At 42.8% G+C, this 15,126-nt stretch overlaps 1 protein-coding gene across 2 annotated transcripts in view; it reads right to left on the bottom strand.

The window, feature by feature from the left end:
- The window catches only part of LOC143934084 (E3 ubiquitin-protein ligase CBL-like), a 175,547-nt gene that overhangs the window by 91,941 nt on the left and 68,480 nt on the right, over nucleotides 1-15,126 (bottom strand). For both annotated transcript variants that reach the window (XM_077457392.1, XM_077457393.1), the window contains exons 3-4: nucleotides 8,442-8,588; nucleotides 3,124-3,280 (exon numbers count right to left, since the gene is read on the bottom strand). In XM_077457392.1, coding sequence (XP_077313518.1) covers nucleotides 3,124-3,280; nucleotides 8,442-8,588 — 304 coding nt within the window. The remainder of the gene's footprint in view (nucleotides 1-3,123; nucleotides 3,281-8,441; nucleotides 8,589-15,126) is intronic.

Below are 15,126 nucleotides of genomic sequence, written 5' to 3'. Positions count from 1 at the left end.
TTTTCCAAACTCTATAATTTATAGCTCTGAAAACTGGTTTCCTTGCATTGATTAAAGCTGAGATAACTGATCTGGAAAGCCCACTTTTCTTCAGAATGTGGGTTTCAATAGCCAAGCCGTTAAATTAGGTGTTCGTAAAGTAGGATGGAATATAGGCCCATGTGAGAGCAGGTCTGGCCTTAGTGGGAGAGGCCAAGGACCCTCCACTGCCATCTTTACGATCTCTGCGTACCATGACCTTTTGGGCCATGCTGGTGCTACCAAAATTACCGGCTTTCTTTCCAGCTTGATCCTACAAAGTCATTGAGGCAACAACTGAATCGGGGGGAAAAGCACAGATCAGCGAAAACTGATCCCACAGGGGTCCCTTGTTCTGGACATGAAGTTGACTAACTTCATGTTGAATCTGAACACTCGAAGGTCTATGTTTGGAGTGAAAAGACCATTTCTCTGGTAATAACTGTTGGCGACTTAGATAGTCCATCTTTCCTAACAACCTCATGCAAAGGAGAATTGAAGGATTTGCTTTTGACCTGACCATCCGTACCAGCTCTCGTATGGAGATGATCTTTGCTGAAGGCAAAAACACCCTTTTCTGGGCTGTATCTATGATCAGGCCTAAATAATCCAGCCTTCTTACTGGTTTTAGGTTGAGGATCCAACCGAGACATTCCAGGTAACTGGTAGTAATGCGTACGCTTTGCTTTAAGCGAGTCACTGACTGGTCTATTAACAATAGATCGTCTAGGTACGCCAACACACTTATGCCCTGTGCCATTAATCTGGCTAGTGGTGGGGCCAGTATTTTTGTGAATACCCGTGGTGCTGTCGCCGCCACTTTTGCGGCTATGGCAAGTACATTTTTTCCTATGCCGTTTACAAGAAGTCACCCCATACCTGGGTGGGCTGGGGGAGGGGAGGGGGTTTATACAGCAGTTTTACGCTTGGTTAACATAACATGTAACCTTTAGCCTCTCAGCTGCTGAGGCACACACTGTTAGCACTTTAAAACCGGTATATATATTTTTACTCCCTCTAGAGCAGTGGTCATCAACCCTGTCCTCAGAGCCCACTAACAGACCAGGTTTTACATATTACCTTGGGGAGATGCAGGCTAGAAGACTGCAATCACTGAGCAGAAAAATAGGATTCTCACCATAAAATCTATAACCCTCCAAGTAAATACTTGAGGCTCTGTGTTCTAGGATGTACGATAAAGAAATGTATATTTTTTTCAACCAGACTATTTAACCCAGTCCTTAAGTGACTGCAATAATGTATTTTTCACCTGCAAAGCCTGCCAATAACACAGTTCATGTCAAAGTGTGACAATGCTCCCTCTGTACTGTAACTACTGAGGAGTAATGTTGTCACCTGATTTATACTACAAACCCCAACCCTACTCCTTCTCTCCATTACATAGGCAGTGGTGTTTTGTAGGTCACAGAAGATAGCTAGGAAGACTGATAACTGCTTAAAGCCTATATGTAGCCAAAATTAAAAACAAATCAGAATGATGGACATGACTGACAAGAGAGCCTGGCTATGCTCATCTTTAGATGTGGTGGCTTTTTTTATTTTTAGGCCCTTTTCCTTAATCTCAGCTGGTGATGTGACCAGTAATACAAGAAGTAACACCTTCCTGTCCTAGGGTGTCTGCATTCTGGATGAAAGAGTAAAGCGGGCACCCCAGAACAGCAGTCAGTCTGGGGGAGGGTAGTGTTAAGCCCCATACACACTATCGGATTTTCTGCTGATTTTTTCCTTCAGATTTACCAAAAACATATAATATGAGGCCAAACCTTAGGAGTTTCAATTTGTATGCAATCAGGCAGAAAATCCGATAGTGTGTATGGGGCTTTAGACCAGCGGATTTAGATGAACTTGACAAACAATCTGAAGCTCACACTTTATAACCCTTTCATTCCTAAGCCTATTTCTGACATTTGTTGCTTGGAAGTTAAAATATGTATTTGTTGCTTAAAAAATTACTTGGATCCCCCAAACATTATATATTTTTTTTTAGCAGAGACACAAGAAACTAAAACGGCGATCATATGTCACACGGTATTTGCACAGCGGTCTTTCAAATGCAATTTTTGGGGGACTAAAGACACTTTGATGAATTAACACAAAACTAAACAGTAAAGTTAACCAATTTATTTTGTATAATGTGCAAGATGATGTTATGCTGAGTAAATAGATACCCTACATGTCATGCTTTGAAATTGCACACCCGTGCAATGGCGACAAACTACAGTACCTAAAAATCTCCATAGACGAAGCTGTCAAAAAAATTAGCGGTTACCAGGTTAAAGTTTCAGAGGAGGTCTAGTGCTAGACAATTGTCAATTGTCTTGCTCTGACAATACAAAAACAAAACATTTTATATATTGCAGCTTAACAATTCTTAGATTTGGTGGCTCCATTTAATTTCCTTTTTGTATGCTTCTTTTCTTTTTCACCTGATGATTCAGCCAGTAAGTTTATTTTCAACTTCCCTTAATGTACCAAGCTATCCAGACCATAGCAGCAGTTTGAGAATCAAGACAACCCACTTAACACAGGGTAGCTTACAATTGTCAGCACTGTAAAACCTTTACCCACCCCCCCCCCCCCCCCAAAAACACAAAAGACCTGTTGCCGCGACTGCTTATTCCCTTAGCACCGACCATATGCACATATGCAGCCTCGACTTTCAGGGGTTATACCAGGGTCACCCCGGTACCGTTTTCTAGAGCGGGCAGTCGGCTCTTTGGAGATAACTGATGCAGCTAAAAGCCGCTCGACTGGGAGGAGCGGGAGGGGATGTCCCCCCTCCCGCCGTTGTTATAGTCAGGCGCTCATTTATGAGAGTTGTATTAACCTCCACCACACTGAAAAATTCTGGGGGCAAGATGGAGGATTACTACATCAAAGGAATCAGCACAAGGGACACATCCCACTGACTGTTACAATAAAGTAAAGGATACTAGATTTCTGGCAAGATCAAGTTATTTTTCTGCTGACATTTTTTTTTTTTAAACGTACGCAGCCACCAGATTTTAAGGTAAGTTGCAATATATTAACTTTTTGTTTTTGGAAAGCAAAGTAAAATGTAGAAATAAGGTTATACCAGTTTACCTGAAAAAGCCGAGTGAAGATATCAAACTCAAAAACAGAGATGTAATCATTGCAGGTAAGATCAATGGTGGATTTCAGGGCCATGGCTTCCAGGCCAGAGGAGATTGCATGAACTTCATGAAGGGCATGTCGGAAAATCTTCCAAGGGACAATAGTTCTTGGAAAAAAAATTTTTTTAATACATAAAAATGTTTCCTTACTAATGCAAATACAACCAAAAGCCAAAGCAAATACATTGTCTGCAAAGATCACTGCCTAACCAGGTTCAATAGCTCAACATATTCTTCATACAAACAACTAAAATGTTAAAAACAAATAAAAAAATAGAAATTATCATCATCATTATTATTCCCTTGCCTTCTCCTGTATTGTAGCCATTACCACCAAGAAATGGTAAAGTGGAACTTCACCCAAAAGGGGAAGTTCCGCTCTAGTCAAGTTAGAATGCATACATCAGTCTGAATGTGGACCAAGGAATAACAAAGGCATCCATTGCAAGAACAATGGGAACCCTGTACCTAGCCACAAACCTATCAAGTTTTTTTTTTTTTTAATCTGGAGGTCATTGTGTCCACATTTGGCGCTATCCATTTCTAACAGAGGATCAGAAAGATCTCCGGAAAGAGGGACCACTTTCATGAGTCCAGCTGTTGACACTCAGAATGTCTGTTTGGCAATCTTCCACTTCAAGTATGTAGACAGAGAGCACTGGAATGTGCGTCTTTACTCTGGAGAGAACCAGAGCACCCTGACTTTTGGTACCCCCTTTGGTGATTTGTGCAGGCTGTGGTGTTATTTGACTCTAACCTGAACGGTTCACCATGTAGGGGAGTCAGTCTTAAATAGTTACTAAACCCAGGATCCTGCATTCACTATATCTGGTCCCTCACAGTACAAGGAAATGCAATAGTTTTAGTAAATATAAACTGCTAAATACTTTTTTTTTTCATCAGCAGTATATAGCAGTAAATGTGACTTGTATCAGTGTTTGCTTAAATGCTTAAAGAGGTTGTAAAGTCTAAACTGTTTTACCTTAATGCGTTCCTTGCATTAAGCTAAAAATGTTTAGGTGTCAGAATGGCCCCCCCCCCCCGGTACCCCATTACTTACCTGAGACCCCTTTTGATCCAGCGCCATGCATGTCAGCAGATTGTTTCTCCCCTTATTTCTGGGTCTCACTGGCTTTGCTGGGGCACTGGGAGACATTGGGTCTCAGTGATGTCAATCAAAGCCAGTGACGGGGGCAGGGCCAAGTCCCTCTGTCTGCGTCAATGTCTGCAACAGAGGGACTCGGGTGCAAGCACGTACAAGTGCCCCATGGGAAGCGACTTCCCATGGGAGCACTGGACAGAGAGAAGAGGCCAGGAGCGCCGGCAGTGGACCCAAAAAGAGGAGGTTTCTGGTAGCTCTGTAGGCAAGTATAGAAAAGTTTGTTTTTCTTTTTTTCAAATTTACCTCTACAAACCCTTTATGCTTGTAGGAGGAATTTTCATTCTTCCCTGACCCTCTCTCTGGACAGTGCTGATTGGCCCTGTGCTGATCACATGCATCCTCCCAAAGAAAAAAAAAAAAAAACACTCTCTAGCAATACACACCCAACTAAGCATGTGCAGCCTGACTCCTAATGATCTCTTCTTTCAAGAGATGGGTTAGAGTCAGTTAAAGAAGAGGATATGAGAATACAGATCACACAGCCTTAAAGTGGTTGTAAACCCTTACAAACCACTTTGACCTACAGGTAAGCCTAGATTAAGGCTTACCTGTAGGTCCAAGCAATATTTGAACGAAAACGGGCACCGCTGTCTACGGCGCATGCGCCGTAGACAGCGGCGCGCAGGCGCACTGAACGCGGCAGCTCCAAGAATGGAGCTGCCGCATTTGTCGACTCCCGTGCGCATGCGCGGGAGTGACGTCATCACCGGCGGAGCAGCGAGACGCCACCAGCAAGATGGATGCGGCGGACTACAGGGGACAGCGTGACTTCGCTGGCTCCTGTGTCAGGTAAGTGACACATAATGGGCTACTATGCGATGCATAGTAGTCCATTATGCTTTGCCTTTGCAGGGAAAAAAAGAGGAAGTAAACTCATCAGGGTTTACTTCCTCTTTAATATACAAAGCAGAGGATTCACTCCTTAGATTCCACAGTGGGTAGAACAAGCATGCCTTATTGCATATACACACTGATTTTACTATCATGGGTTTGGTAACACTTTAAGGCTCTCAGTTCCAGATTGTAACAGAACTACTCTACTATGACACTATAATTTAACCACTTGACGACCGCCGCACGACGATGTACGTCGACAGAATGGCACGGGCAGGCATATGGGCGTACATGTACGTCCCTGCCTTCCCGCGGGTGGGGGGCCCGATCGGGCCCGCCCCCGGTGCCAGCGGCGGTCGGTATCCGTTCAGCAGCGATCCGGGATGAGGGGGCGGCCATTCGTTCATGGCCACCCCCTCGCGATCGCTCCTGACGAATGGAAGTGAAGCGTGACATCACTTCCTCTCCTGTAATGTAAACACAGGCAGAGGAAGTGATGTAATCTCTCCTCCGTGTCGGTATTTTTCGTTCCGACACCGAGGAGAGAGGATCGGTGAGTTGCACCAACACACCACACGTACAGTAGAACATGCCAGGCATACTCTCACCCCCCCCCCCCTTCACCCCCCGATCACCCCCCCAATCACCCCTGCACCCCCACAGTGGTCACAGTGACAGTGACACCAATTGCATTTTTTTTTTTGCATTGGTGTCATTTGTGACTGTAATAACTGTTAGGGCAGTTAGGGTTAGCCCCCTTTAGTTCTAAGGTACCCCCTAACCCCCCCAATAAAGGTTTAACCCCGTGATCACCCCCCGTCGCCAGTGTCACTAAGGCTGGGTTCACATTGCAGCGGTTTATGAGAACGGATGTGATTCGCACCACACTGCAGTGCAAATCACATCCGATCTCTGTGCGATTCGAGTTCAGCCATACAGATAGTATGGCTGAATTTGCGTCGCACCCGCCGCAAACTCGCACGGGACCCTTTTTTTGGTCCGCAGCAGAATCGGATCGCATGGGTGTTCACACCATGCGATCCGATTCCTGTCCGAGTTTTCAGATCGCACTGCAATATGTGAACTGATCTGGGGGTGTCATTAACATTTCACTGACACTCCCAGCAGTTCGCATAGGGCAGTGTGATGCGGGAACCCGCCGCGGATTCGTGGCGTTCCCGCATCGCTCCAGTTTTTCTGATCGCTGTATTAGTGTCACAGGTGACGCTAGTTAGGCAGGTAGGTATTTAGGTTCGCCACAGCTTTTTATAGCGCCAGGGACCCCCATATACTACCGCATAAAGCCCCCTGATTGCCCCCTAGTTAACCCTTTCACCAGTGATCACCATATAACTGTTACAGGTGACGCTGGTTGGTTAGTTATTTTTTTATAGTTTCAGGGCACTCGCCATTATTACCTAATAAAGGTTTAACCCCCTGATCACCCGGCGGGTGATATAAGTTTGAGGGTCAGATAAGGTCTGCGTCGCCCCAGGCAGCGTCAGGTTAGTGCCAGTACCGCTAACACCCACGCGCAAGGCATACACCTCCCTTAGTAATATAGTATCTGATCAGATCTATATTAGCGTCGCCAGCAGTTTAGGTTTCCCAAAACGCATTGTTAGCGGGATCAGCCCAGATACCTACTAGCACCTGCGTTTAGCCCCTCCGTCAAGCCCAGACCAGCCCACCCAAGTGCAGTATCGATCGATTGATCACTGTCACTTACAAAACACAACACACATAACTGCAGCGTTCGCAGAGTCAGGCCTGATCCCTGCGATCGCTAACAGTTTTTTTTGTAGCGTTTTGATACAGTCGCTGACAGCCTAGGTGCTTTTTTACCTGTGAGTCTCACTAGTGTACCCCTAAATTTAGGGGTGTCTACTTTCTAAAATGGGGTCATTTGTGGGGGTTTTGTGCCATCTTGGCATTTTATGGCCTTCAAAACTGTAACAGGTAGTGAGGAGTGAACTCAAAAATTTACGCCCTTAGAAAGCCTGAAGGCAGTTCTTGGCTTTCGGGGCTCCCAAAAAATCTCACACATGTGGTATCCCCGTACTCAGGAGAAGCAGCAGAATTTATTTTGGGGTGTCATTTCACATATGCCCATAGCATGTGTGAGCAATATATCATTTAGTGACAACTTTGTGAAAAAAAAAAAAAATATATATATATATATAAAAGTTTGTAATTTTCCCGCAACTTGTGGCAAAATATAAAATATTCCATGGACTCAACATGCCTCTCAGCAAATAGCTTGGGGTGTCTACTTTCTAAAATGGGGTAATTTGTGGGTGTTTTGTGCCATCTTGGCATTTTATGGCCTTCAAAACTGTGATAGGTAGTGAGGAGTGAAATTACAAATGTACGCCCTTAGAAATCCTGAAGGCGGTGCTTGGATTTTGGGGCCCCGTACGCGGCTAGGCTCCCAAAAAGTCCCACATATGTGGTATCCCCGTACTCAGGAGAAGCAGCAGAATGTATTTTGGGGTACAATTCCACATATAACCATGGCATGTGTGAGCAATATATCATTTAGTGACAACTTTGTGTAAAAAAAAAAAAAAAATTTCGCTTGAGGCAAAAAAATAAAATATTCAATGGGCTCAACATGCCTCTTATCAATTTCCTTAGGGTGTCTACTTTCCAAAATGGGGTCATTTGGGGGGGGTTTGTACTGCCCTGCCATTTTAGCACCTCAAGAAATGAGATAGGCAGTCATAAACTAAAAGCTGCGTAAATTCCAGAAAACGTACCTTAGTTTGTAGATGTGACAACTTTTGCGCAAACCAATAAATATACAGTTATTGACTTTTTTTTTTACCAAAGACATGTGGCTGAATACATTTTGGCCTAAATGTATGACTAAAATTGAGTTTATTGGATTTTTCTAATAACAAAAAGTAGAAAATATTTTTTTTCAAAATTTACGGTCTTTTTACGTTTATATCGCAAAAAATAAAAATCGCAGAGTCAGTCAAATACCTTTAAAAGAAAGCTCTATTTGTGGGAAAAAAAGGACGCAAATTTTGTTTGGGTACAACATTGCATGACCGCGCAATTACCAGTTAAAGCAACGCAGTGCCAAATTGTAAAAAGACCTCTGGTCATTGACCAGCAAAATGGTCCGGTCTGAAAGTGGTTAAATCTGTAAAACGCTTGACTCATTTTAATAACTGAAGCTTCTATTGTCATCAATAAGACATACACTTCTGACCTTTCATAAATATTTAAACATTTTACAAATCCTGTAGTGTAAAATTCCATACTTTTCTCCAAAAGCTTTTCTCCAGAATTCAGCAGCATCAGCCTTTGTGATCCTGAAAGTATCCCCCTGGAACAAACCATTAGGAAAAATTCCTTTCAGCTCCGCTAGCATGTGACTGAAGATGAGGGATAATTTGGTAAGGTTGCGCCTAAAAGAAAAAAAGTTTTCAGTGTGATTATTCACCATCTAATAAACAAATAACAAATGTATTAAAAAAAATGACCACAGAACTTGTTTCCCTCACGCATTTGTTTAAATATGCATTATCGCATACTGAAAGAAGGTGCCCACCACTTGTGTCAGTACAGCTGTCCTAAAAACCAACAAGGTCCTTACAAGGACTTCTAACTTTTAGCTCAAGTATTTCTTGACAACAGATTTCTTGGTGCAGTTAAAGTGGTTGTATTTTTAAATAAACATGTTCTACTTACCAGCTCTGTGCAATGGTTTTGCACAGAGCAGCCCCAATCCTCCTCCTCTGGAATCTCCCAGCGGATTTCCCTGGCTCCTCCCACCGAGTGCCCCCACTGCAATCAGCTTGCTTGGGGGGGGGGGGGGGGGGGGGACTTGTGCAGGCTTGATCCCAAGCCAGGAGCATGGTTTGGCAAAGCCCCCTGCTCGCAGGTAGTGACTGATAGCAACAGTAGTAAGAAGAGCCGGCAACACTGTAATCCTTGAAGTGTCGTTTATTGGTACATCAGTGTGACAGTAAAACAAAGCTGATAAATAAAGCTACAAGCTACGACTAAGGCTATTGCCGAAGCGCGTCAGTTTGTTTTACTGTCACTCTGATGTACCAATAAACGACACTTCAAGGATTACAGTGTTGCCGGCTCTTCTTACTACTGTTGCATTTGAGTGTGTTGGGACACATTGAGCCTCGGCACCTGTGAGTGGACCTGCTGTATGGATTGAGTTGTCCCTGAAGAGAGCGCTGTAACCTTTCTTCTTTTCCATGAGTGACTGATAGCAGCGGGAGCAAAAGGCTCCCAGCTGCTAGAAATAGCGGCGCCAATGCTCTAGGGCACATTGCTAGTTTGAGAATGGGCTCAGGCAAGTATTTAGGAGGGCTGAACAGAAAAGGGTTTTTATTTATCCTAATGCGGAGAAAGCATTCAGGTTGAAAAAACACTGTTGCCATTGCAACCACTTTAGGGCATATTTAAACGCTGAGACTCTAGCGATAGTTCAAAGGTAACTACATTGCTTTTCCATAGATACAGCGGAGAAGTGAATAGTCACAGACATGAAGTGTATTACTAGTAAACTGCTCTTAATAGAAAATAGCTTCAGCTCCTGCCCATGGGAGAACCCCCTCAAATCCCAGATTGCCTCAGTTATTTTAGCAAGCCATAGGAAGGTCATAAGAACAAATTGGAGGGATCTGTTCCCTATTCATACATTACAGGACACAGGTTTTTATCATTATGACTGGGATGTCCTAAAGCAGCTCAACTGAGGGTTGAGCAACAACGCAAACGCCGCTAACAGGCCCACGTAGCAAAAATAGTTGAAGAAGAAATTGAAGGACTCAGAGCAGCTTGTAGCACCCTATGGCATCGGGAGAAGTCTGAACATTCACCTACCAGAACTTGAACACGTGAACAGAAGCCCAAGTGACACCCTTGAAAATTGAAAAAACAGATGACTGATGCAGAGAAGCTCATTAAGCACTAACAGATCTGGCAGAGTGTGCATTTTGGATAAAGTAAGGGAGGATAGAACAAAAGAACACCGCTTTAGGCAGACATCTCATAATACATCCCACCTGCTAATGGTAACAGGTGCTGGATCTGCATGAATGAATTGAAGAGACTGGACAGTCACACTCTGTTGACACCTGTATTGAAGACTGTTTTAAAATTCTTCTGACTGGTACAAAGACACCATAGGCACAGGATCAATGAAAAGCTGACATGTTTCCCACCACTATGGGGCGATTAGTCATAGCTGTTGGAAGATGGAATGGCCATCCATATATACGGGGATGAGAAAAAGGTCAAACAGGAAATCCTTCTGATAGACCACCCACATGGATATGTCAGTCCAAATTCCTGGACATACACGAAACACCTGGAGTCATGCAGGTGCATGGGATATCTTAATCAATGAACTTAAATGGATTATAAAATGAATTTTATTTTTTTTTAAATAACAAACATGTTATACTTACCTCCACTGTGCAGAGTGGCCCAGAACCTGCTCTTCTGGGGTCCCTCGGTGGCTGTCTCGGCTTCCTCCCGCAGGTACTTCTCACGTTCAGGCGAGCTCCCTCGCATGGTGAGAAGCACTTGCGGGCGCGCTCCTGTGATACAGCCGGCGGCTATAGCCGCTTGCTGTATCACACGGCCCCGCCCCCCGGCGCTCCGCGTCAGTGGATGTGATTGACAGCAGTGCGAGCCAATGGCTGCGTTGCTTTCCATCCATCCACTCCAGCCAATCAGCGGCCAGGCTGAACGGTGGAAAGGACGACGAGGGCGAGTGCGGAACTTTCGAGGGGTCAGGTAAGTAAAACGGGGGGGCTGGGGGCGCATGCACTGTCAGATGTTTTTTCACCTTAATGCATAAAATGCATTAAGGTGAAAAAACATTTACCTTTACAACCCCTTTAAACACAACACAATGCCAAAATAACCTGAACAAACAGAATATGTAATGATTCAAACTTAAAACAAAATAATCAGTGAACAAAAGATGAAGTGAAAAAAAAAAATGAAAAAAAATAAATGCATAACGAAAGAATAAATACACAAATGAAAAAGTAAAAAGATAAAAAACCAAATACCATTGTGCATATTATATATACACACTGGTCCAATTTCCGTTGGGGTGTGTGTGTGTGTGTGTGTGTGTGTGTGTGTGTGTTGAGAGCCAAGTTAGAGCCAAAAAGGAGATGACGGCTCAGTGAATTCAGGCGGCATTTGCCCCCCTCCGAGGTACACTATCAGTGTATAACATGCACTCGTGATTTGCATCCACCCTGGAACATCCAAAATATGCGCAATGCATGATGATCAATAAGTAAACAAACATCACTCCCTACATATGTCTATATTTAACTTTTGATCTTTAAACAAGAATATTTTTGAAAGAGGTATGTGTCTAAATCCATGCGTTATATGTATATTTATATTTAAATTTAACCCCTGTCATGCTAAGTGGGCACTAATGGCATAGACATTTAAAAATATCTATTTGGGAATTTATACATATGTAAGAATCCAAAAATAATCATGATTATACCATATAAATATGGCAAACCAACTAATTGGAATGCGGGAAATTCAAAATCGTCTCATATTACATTCTCCGCATGTACGCCTTTGTATTGATTATAATGACATTTATTAAAATTTTTGTAGTGTATATTGTCTCAACGTATAGTGCTCAAACTAAACAAAAATGAAAAGTCCTAGAAATGTACTTATATTAAGGGAGGGTATAACCCATGTTAGGGTTATTTCGGTCGTCTGTGTCCCATTGGTGAGATTTCCCTTTCACTTCCTGTCCCATAGCCAGAAAAAGGAAATGAGGAAAAAATCTAGGGCTGAAACAACTAATCAATTAATCGACAACTAATCGATTATGAAATTAATCGATTACTATTTTCATAATCGATTAATCGGGCAGTAACAATGGGGTTAAAAAAAATGAGCCCTTTATAGTACAAAGAGCAAATAATCGCTACTGTAAATATTACTTTCACAGTTCTACAGTAAAAAAAAATGAACCCCTTAAAGTAGTGATTATCTGCTTTTTTTTTTTTTACCACAAATGGCTAATTTTAGTCTTTTTTAACCCCATTATGTTACTAAATGTCTTAGACCTGGTTCACACCTATGTGTTTATTGGTGCTTTTTGCAGAACTGCACTACAGTTCATTTACATGGTTTCCTATGGGACACGTTCATATTTGTGCTTTTTTTCATCCGCTGCGTATTTGTAAAGGGTCAGGAACTTTTAAACGCAAAACGGTGCTTCTTTGGTTCAATATACTTCAAATGGCGAAGCTGCAGAAAAGCATGTAATGTGTTTTTGAAGCAATTTGTGTTTTTTAATCTGCCCCAAAAAATTCAAAAAATGCAAATTGTCATAAAATCACGTGCGCAGAAATCAAAAACGCACAGCAAAAAGCACTGCAGAAACAGATCAAAAGCAAACTGCACAGGTGTGTACCGAGCCTTATGCTGGCCACATGGATCAATTTTCAGATGAGAATAATCAGACGAAAAATCTTTTGTACATTCGCTGAACGAAAGAATTTTGTTTGAAATTTTCACTTAATTTTAAAAACAGAATGTTAAAAACAATTTCTGAATGAAAACCACATACACTGTCTGAAAATTCCTTTGACCAAGCAGTTTTCTATTATTTACTAATTTTCCCGTCACTGTGGTTGAAAATGAACGTCAATTTGACCCACTTTTATTTTTTTTTATTTTTTTTTAAAGGTTATTAACTGATTAATCGATTAATCTAAACAATAAATCGGCCAACTAATCGATTATGAAAATAATCGTTAGTTGCAACCCTAAAAAAATCCCTTCCTAGGTCACCAAGTCACCAGAACTAATGTTCCTATTGGAAGATATTCCCATTATTCCCACAAACTCAAAATTTGTGATTTTCTTTTACTTTCGATGAGAACAGTACACAGGACAAAGTGTTTAAATGGGGATACAGACCGCAATAAAAGCCTGAAAGGTTGAACCTGACAAGTTCTAATCCCTCCCCACCATCAAAATAATAAAATAAAAATTATACTTTCACGGGGAATACAGAAACTATCCTTCAGACTTTAGGCTCTATAAAATTTGGCTGATCCACTAGCAATGGCAGGGAGACCCATACAGGAACCTTCAGATAGCACAAAGAGGATACCGAATTTTCTAAAAGATTCAGTAGCCGAGAGGTAAACAATCACAGTGCACATGTCTAGGCAGGGTAGAAATTTGGGATATTTTGAAGAGTGACATAAGGAAGGAAGGACAGTATCCTGATGAACGTAAATTGCAGAGACCAACTTTGAGAGGAAAGTGACTCTAGCCTCTCTGGTTGGCTTCTGTCGTGGGAACATTGCAAGCCTGTGGAGGAAAGGGTTTCCCTAAATCCAACAATGGGTAGAAAATCCCCCAGGCTAGTGAGAATTAGGTTTTTGAAGTCAGACACACATAGGAAAGTTCAAGACCAAAGTCTGTTTGTCCAAAGCTGGCAGAATGCTCAGTTGCAACAGTCTTTAGTGAAACTGGGGGTATGGTACAGCCTAGAAGGAGGGAACCATGAGCAAGACCCTCAACATTCTTTAAGGGCTTCCTTTTGGGCCCCAACAGCCCAGGTTTGAGAAGAAAGGGAAAGGAAAATCCTGGACAGGGTAGAGCAATCTGTGTGATGACTTTACCAGATTGTGAATCCAACCTAAGCACTGCAAAGTCTGTACTGTCTATTCGGCACTAGGGACCGGGAGGACTGGTCCTTTGACAGGCGATTATCTAAGTACCCTACAACATGAATCTCCTGAGCCTGGAGCAGAGCCAAAACCAAGAAAAAGCACCTTGGTGAAGACCCAGGGGGCCAAAGGGAAGGGTGACAAATTGGTAATGTTGATCGTCCACTGCAAAACGCAGATAGCATTGATGAGGCTGACAGATGGCAAAATGCAGGTAAGCAGATATTTATTAAGGCCAGAATATACACCAGAAGGCGACCTGTTCTTTTACTTGCAAACATTTGAACCTGTTGGAACAAATTAAGTCTTCAGATCCAGGAGTAAGCTGGAGTCCCCAATTCGGTTTGGGAGCTGTAAACATTTTTAAGTAAATCTTGAATGTGGGTACAGGAGTAATGACCCCTTCAGACAAGAGCTGTTGGACAGCAGCAAGCAGATTTGCCCGCCGTGATTGGGAAAGACAAGTTTGAAAACATGAAGCAGGGAGGAGTGCAAAACTCCAGTTTTTTGCCCTTAAAAATTACACTCTGGACTAGATGTCAGATTTTTGGCATCCAGAAGGCCAACAAATACCTCCTACTTTGTAAAATGGGCGAACCCCCTTACTGTGAAGAGGCCTTGGCAGGCAATGTTTCTTTACGAAAGTACATTCTTTGCGATCGGAAGACAGAGGAATGAAAGGAGCCCTTTCTTATCGAAGAGCTAGAATATTTAGTGGTAGAGGTACAAGCCCTTTCCCCCTAGGTGGATTATAATCTTATCCCCTGTAATCTCCCTGATGTACTTATCCAAAGAGGGGCAAAACAGGCATTTACCCTCAAAAGGTAAAACCGCTCAAGGTGCAACTTGCATGGGGGCTCAGCTGACCAGCATTTAAGCCAGAAGGTGGCAGGGAGACTGAGTGGGACAACCATCAGGCAAAGGGGTACTAAATCCCTGAAATAATGAACTTCCACCCTCAATAGAGAAAAGAGTTGAGCCTGAGCTAGCAAGTCCATCTGATCCATTTTCCCTGTGTTTATTATCTGCCATGCCTGTGAAACTGTCCCCAGACAGGTACTCACAACTTTTCTAGCAATGGAGAAAGAAGGAGAATGCTTCAGTGTCCAATCCTTTGTAGGCCACAGTAACTTGGGAATTGCAATGATAGCTGCTTATTATGGTGCCCTCAGCAGAGAGATAATCAGGAGATTCTGGGGTTTGAAGTCCTGCCTGCAAATAGCAAATGGGGGGGGCGGGG

Source organism: Lithobates pipiens, unplaced genomic scaffold (genome assembly GCF_037356315.1).
Source record: "Lithobates pipiens isolate NorthernLeopardFrog02 unplaced genomic scaffold, aLitPip1_a1.2 Scaffold_27, whole genome shotgun sequence".
NCBI lineage: Eukaryota > Metazoa > Chordata > Amphibia > Anura > Ranidae > Lithobates > Lithobates pipiens.
The sequence above is the reverse complement of the archived record's forward strand: the minus strand, read 5'-3'. Positions and strand labels throughout refer to the sequence as shown.